Source organism: Galeopterus variegatus, unplaced genomic scaffold (assembly GCF_000696425.1).
Source record: "Galeopterus variegatus unplaced genomic scaffold, G_variegatus-3.0.2 Scaffold3067, whole genome shotgun sequence".
NCBI classification, from domain to species: domain Eukaryota; kingdom Metazoa; phylum Chordata; class Mammalia; order Dermoptera; family Cynocephalidae; genus Galeopterus; species Galeopterus variegatus.
In genome coordinates, this window is record NW_007729178.1 from 210,325 (window position 1) to 216,368 (window position 6,044).

Consider the following 6,044-nt stretch of genomic DNA (forward strand, 5'->3'; position numbering starts at 1 on the left):
GAAAAAAAAAAAAAAAAAAAAAAAAAAAAAAAAAAAACAAGACCACGGTGGCTAGAGCAGAGTGAGTAAGGAATGGGAGGATATGAAGTTGAAAGGCAAACAGGGACCAGACAGGCCACACAGGAAGATATTCATATTTCACTCTAAGCACAAATTGGGAAGCTGGTTGTGAACAAATTGCTTTGGTTATAACACCAAGATCAAAGGTTTGGAGCCCCATACCAGCCAGCCACCAAAACAAAAACAAAAACAAAATACCAAATTGTTTTGACCACCATATGGAGAAGGAACCCTACAGAAGCACGAGTGGACCCAAGGAGGAGGCGAGATGGTGACAAGAAGTGGTAGCATTCAAGATGTACTTTGATTTGAAAGCAGAATAAAGAGGACTTAGTGAAAAACTGAGTGTCATGGAAAAGGGAAAAAGAACTGCCGATGGTGACTACAAGGTTTTGCACAGAGCACAATACACTGGATATCATCAACAAAAACCAGAAAAACTGGAAGATGAGCAGACTGGGAGATAATTTATGGAAACAGTTATTGCTATTTTACAAATGAATAATCAGGTTTAGAGAAGTCGAATAACCCGTCCAAATTCGCCCAACTGGTAAGTGGAATACAACCTTTCATATACACTTATTTTTACCTTCCCTTATTATCATCTCCAATTTACAGTTAAGGAAACTGAGGCCCAGAGATGTGAAGTCCACACAGCTAGAAAGTGGCAGAGCCTAGACATCAGAGCTAATAACAGATATATTTTCAAGTAAAGGAGACAGGCTGGGAGACGGACAAGAAAACGTAAGAAGCCAGGTAGAAAGGATCTGAGATTTGCATAAAATCACGCCCTCGGGTTCTTTCAATGTTTTGAAATTCTCCAAGAAAAGACTCCAGGAGAAACTCTGTAAGCACTGTTGTCTACTCCTGATTCGCCACTTCAGAATCGCAGTTGGTAACCAAAGTCCAGATTCCTGGGCTCCAGCTTAGACGAACTTGAATAACGATCTATGGAAGTGAGAACAGTCCCGGAATCTGCATTTTTTTTTTAATTAGCGCTCCAGAAATCGCTGTCGTACAACTGAGTTTGAGAGCCGTGGAAGTATGGTTTGAAGCGCGGCGGCCACCCCCTAAACTAGCGGGTCACTTTACACCTCTGAGCCTCAGTTTCCGCAGCTGTCAAAGAGGAGGGCGCGATACTAAGCTCTGCCTGCGACACGCCCTCCCGTCGCTGTGAGTCTCAAACTAGGAGCCTGGGGAAAGCAGGCTGGCAGCCGCGGGCCACTGTGGGATACAGAGGGGACAGAGCGGAGCCGGCAGCCGTTCCCCGCCTCCAGGTCCCATTGCACGGCCGCCACGTCCCAATTCCGAATGCCCTCCCGGGGCGTTCCCAGATGCCGCCTGACGTGACCGCAGCCACTCCTCTCTCGTCTCGGCGCCTCGGAGGCTAATGAGAACACCTCGCACAGAGCAGTGACGCATTTCCGGGTGTACCTTCGCTTTACGGCTCGTGCGTTCTTCCGCCGAACCGCTGGCGAGCAGTTTACGACAGCGCCGGTGGTGTTTACGGCGCCGGCCGCTGCGCGCGCATGTTACCTCCATTCCCAGTTCTTTGAAGCGCACTCGGGTTCGCGGTCTCCGGCCCGGACAATCTTCTGTCATCCGGGCCGGCAGAGGCCGTTGCAGGTGAGCGGCGTGTTTCGTAGGGTGCCGCGGGCCTCCGGAGCCGGCTGGAGCTAAGCCTGGGCCTCGGGAGCCTCCCGGAGATCTCTTTCGTGTCCCTTCCTGCGGTCCCTCTTTCGCTGCTGGGCGTGGCAAGAATCCGCCTTCGGGGACCCCAGGTCGGGCACACTGCGGAACGCGGGGCACGGTCTTGTGCGTGAGGTCCCTGGCACTAGGCTCCGTTCAGTGGCCACGGGTTGGGCGAATATGATTATGTCGTTTAACCTAGCTGGGCCCCAAGGTCGTCTTTCTAAAGTGATCCTGGGCGAAAGTCTCCCTGAGTTTCTGAGTGGAGCATTAAGGGAGCCGAGCTGAACAGTGTTCGGCCCCTGCTCTGCGGATTTCACAGTTCAGAGGTTTCCTTCCCTTCTCTGTGAAATGGAAGGTTAGGATAGAGGAGGAGATTTGATCTCTGATCTGAAACCCAGTCCTCCTCGCCTTGCCCGGCGTACTAGCTGTAGTAGCCGCGGTAACCTCACGATGCTGTGGCCAATACAGCTGTCACTTGGTTTTAGCTGAACGTCTCCGTTTCTCCTACTGGTTCCATTCTGCTCACCTTGTATTGTGCTGAAGCCAAAGGACTGCGTCCCGCTCCCTTTCTCCAAGGAGATGATGCATGTGAAGCCTTAGGCCTGTTTCCATCTTGAACTCTTGAGAGAACCGGATTTTTTTAAACAGTGTTTTGAGACATCGTTGTTGTTAGGTATGGTCTAAAATCCCAGATCTTTTCATGCTGCTGCGCTGCTATAATGTAATGGAAGAAAGCTAGACTTAACGGTAGCCAACCCTGGAAATCAGATATATTTGAAATGATGGGCAGGTAACTGCTCGATTTGGTTGAGCTTCTTATTTTTATCTCTAAAATAGAAGTGGGGGAAGTTAGTGGTGTTAAAGTATCTAGCAGAGTGCCTGATACATACATAGTGGGAACTCAATGAGTATTTATTTAACATGAATTGTTTTGAGATCACCACCCATTTCCTTCTCTCCTCTTCCTATAGCATAGCTTAAGCTCAGATTCAGAGGATGAAACTCCCAGGTTCAGTTCCTGTTGCTGTCACCCAAATGTCATCTCTAGGAAGCCTCAACCTCCCCATCATGAAGGAATAAGTAGAATTTACTAAGTTCAGTATACCTGGGCTTGTTGATTGCTCTCCAGCCTCCAGGAAAGATTTGTGTAATGAATTTTCCTCCAGGAATACACCCTCTGAGCATTTCCAGAGGGTTACAGTGAAAGATAAATGCATAGGCTTTTTATAGGAAGTGCAGGCAAACATCTGTTATAAGGCGTCTGGTTTTTATTCATGTGATTGTGGATTCTGAAGCCGGACTGCCTGGATTCAAATTTTTCATCAACTAGCATTTCTACTTTGGGTGATTTCTTATTTTCTCTAAGCCTCGGTTTTCTTTTCTGGAAAATGAGGATAATACTGGCCCCTACCTCACAGCATTGTTGGAAGGATTTAATGAATTAGTGCAAGGTAAGCACTAAGAATGATGCCTGCTAATATTTGTGAACATTTGACTTGTGGCCACTTTTTTCCTGAGGCTTATGGTGACTTCCACAGTCTTCTGTCAGTCCTTTTACCTATCTCTGTCCATTTGCTCTGCATACAAGATTTGCATTGATGACAGAAAGTTGGAATAACAAGAAAAGAAAGTCAAATTTCAGGATAAATTTAAAGATCCTTTTTTTCTTAGTCCTCTATGTGCATAAGTGTATTATTGTGTAGCATTTTACAGAGAAAGCATTTTCATGTGTGTTAACAGGATTTCCACAATAATCCTGTAATATAAATAAAATAAGGATCTTATTATTTTACAGATGAAAAGACTAAGGCTTAGGGAAGTTAAGTATTAGGCTGTGGTGAAGATGTTTCTGAGAATCAGAATGTGGTTATTATTACACCTGAAAAAATGTTACTACATTTCATCAGATCTGTGAGACACCACTGAATTTAAGAAACACTGTTATTTTATGTAACACCAAGAAAGAAAAACTACCAATTAAGATATGACACCCCATCAAGCATAAGGTGCAGCCTCATTTCAAAGATATTACAGTGAAAAAAGAGGGTGTCACAGAGTTAATGAAATATGGAGTGTTGGCAGTCTCGTGAGTTGTAAGTATTCACAGTATCATTTACAAGAAGACATTAAGTTAGCTCAACAGTTGAGAGTTTTGTGTGTTGCTTTTTGAATTTTATTATTTATGTCTTTGCTTACCTCTTATGCAGGGCTTTTTGTATTTTGAGGCCTTTATGCAGCTACTCATATTATTTGTATTTTTAAGGTTTTAGAAGATGGCAAAGTTCATGACACCCGTGATCCAGGACAACCCCTCAGGCTGGGGTCCCTGTGCGGTTCCTGAGCAGTTTCGTGATATGCCCTACCAGCCCTTCAGCAAAGGAGACCGCCTAGGGAAGGTACTTGCCTATCAGCAGGAGTCTAAATCTTTTAAGCTGTGGCTGCTTCTTTCCACAGTCCATGTTCAGTTTTATTCTCTCAAAAGTGTAACTCCTGTGTTCCTTGTAGGGATACCAGCTGAGAAAGGTTGTAACCTCTGTAAGTAGTGCTAGGAGAGCTGAGCACTTACAAAGGCATTGAGAGCCAGTTCTTCTGATGCTTTCCCATGCTGTGTCCTCTCACTTTCAGGGGTTTCTGGGTCAACAGAAACTTTACCTGGTTGACCTGTGTGTTCTCTGTCTTTCCTTGTTACTCTTAATAGGTTGCAGACTGGACAGGTGCCACATACCAAGATAAGAGGTACACAAGTAAGTGCTACTTTTTCTAGCATCCTCCATCTGAAAGCTTTCAAGGAAGGGAAGGAAATGCTAATGATAATTCATAGTTTTTAGGGAGGTATTCTGGACTATGGACATTAACCACATATTTGGAAATAGCCCCAAAACTTTCATTTAAGAGGTCTGTCCCAATAATAGTGGGGGTTTTCCCCCAATTATGGGGAAACCACAGACCCTTTAAAAAATTTGTTGAACATATTGCCATTTTTCTTGCCATTGCTTAGGATTTACTAAACCTCTGAAGCCAATCAATGGACTGCAGTTTTAAAACTGGTTTTAAGATTTTGGTACAGTAAAAAGACTTTCTATGTGCCAATTGAGATAGTTGGAAGTGGCTGCCTAGAGTTCTAAGTAAAGATATCTGAGGCTGGGGCTGGCAAGAAAGTATGTCATGATCCATTAGATATGTCTGCCTTGGGCACCAGATGATGGAAATGGTGGTGTGCATGCCCCATGTTTACCTGTCCTGTTAGATTAAACCTTAAGTCGGATTCTTAGACTATATGACAGAGAGTGAAGTGGGTTCCTCAGACTTGTCTTGACTTAGAAGGTTCTTTAGACCAGAGCTTTTCAAACGTGAATGTTCATATGAATCACCTGGGGATCTTGTCAAAATGCCAATTCTGATTTAGTAGGTCTGGGGTGGGGCTGTGAGTCTGCATGTCTTACAAACCCCGGCCAATGTTATAGGTCCTGAGACCGCACTTCAAACAGCAAGCCTTTAGGTTAGCATGTATTTGTAAAGTCTGTAGATAGTTATTACACACTGTCACCTTTGCCTCCAGATAAGTACTCCTCTCAATTTGGTGGTGGAAGTCAGTATGCTTATTTCCATGAGGAGGATGAAACTAGCTTCCAGCTGGTGGACACAGCGCGGACACAGAAGACTGCCTACCAGCGGAATCGGATGAGATTTGCACAGGTGGGCCAAGAGCCAGCAACCTGGGGCTGTTACTGTTGGCTGTCACCTGCTGCTAAAAATGCTACCTTATGAATACTAGTGAGAGAGGAAAGCATGTTGTCATGGGTCTTCTAGTGAATCCCAAGTTGCTGTTCAGTGACAAAAGTAAAGTAAACATACTAGGTTCAGGGATGCATTTCAATACTTTAGATTTCTGTCTACCAGTAGCTAGGACATCTTGCTAAGAATGGATGTTAGTGATGGATAAAAAGGTGCACCTCTGCCTCTGGCCCCGCTTAATTGCTGTATGCAGAGTTTATTAAGTAGATGATCTGGTCAGGCTACACCTTAACACATAAAGGCAAACTCAGCAACTCTAATAAGACCCAATAAACCTACTTCAATGAAAAATATGTTGTGGGAATATAAATTGAAGCTAATTCCAAGTATTTACCCCACTAAGGCCCCCAGACTGTTGAAGTTGTAGAGTAATAGCACACAGTAAAGTGTGAAACTTGGGATTTTGCATTCTAAATTTACTCTAAAGACCTCCCATTAGGGCCGGCCCGGTGGCGCACTGGATAAGTGCGCCGCTTGGGAAGCGCGGCGGCGCTCCC

At 44.8% G+C, this 6,044-nt stretch overlaps 1 protein-coding gene across 3 annotated transcripts in view; it reads left to right on the forward strand.

Moving 5' to 3' along the window:
* The first annotated feature begins 1,533 nt into the window (after positions 1 to 1,533).
* The window catches only part of EIF3D (eukaryotic translation initiation factor 3, subunit D), a 16,987-nt gene continuing 12,476 nt past the window's right edge, over positions 1,534 to 6,044 (forward strand). The window contains exons 1-4 of one of the 3 annotated variants that reach the window (XM_008583856.1): positions 1,534 to 1,686; positions 4,016 to 4,148; positions 4,451 to 4,496; positions 5,312 to 5,448. In XM_008583856.1, the coding sequence (XP_008582078.1) occupies positions 4,026 to 4,148; positions 4,451 to 4,496; positions 5,312 to 5,448 (306 nt within the window). In that variant the 5' untranslated portion in view covers positions 1,534 to 1,686; positions 4,016 to 4,025. Of the gene's footprint in view, positions 1,842 to 4,015; positions 4,149 to 4,450; positions 4,497 to 5,311; positions 5,449 to 6,044 lie in introns of all 3 variants that reach the window. The other 2 variants (XM_008583857.1, XM_008583858.1) reach the window with 2 other exon arrangements.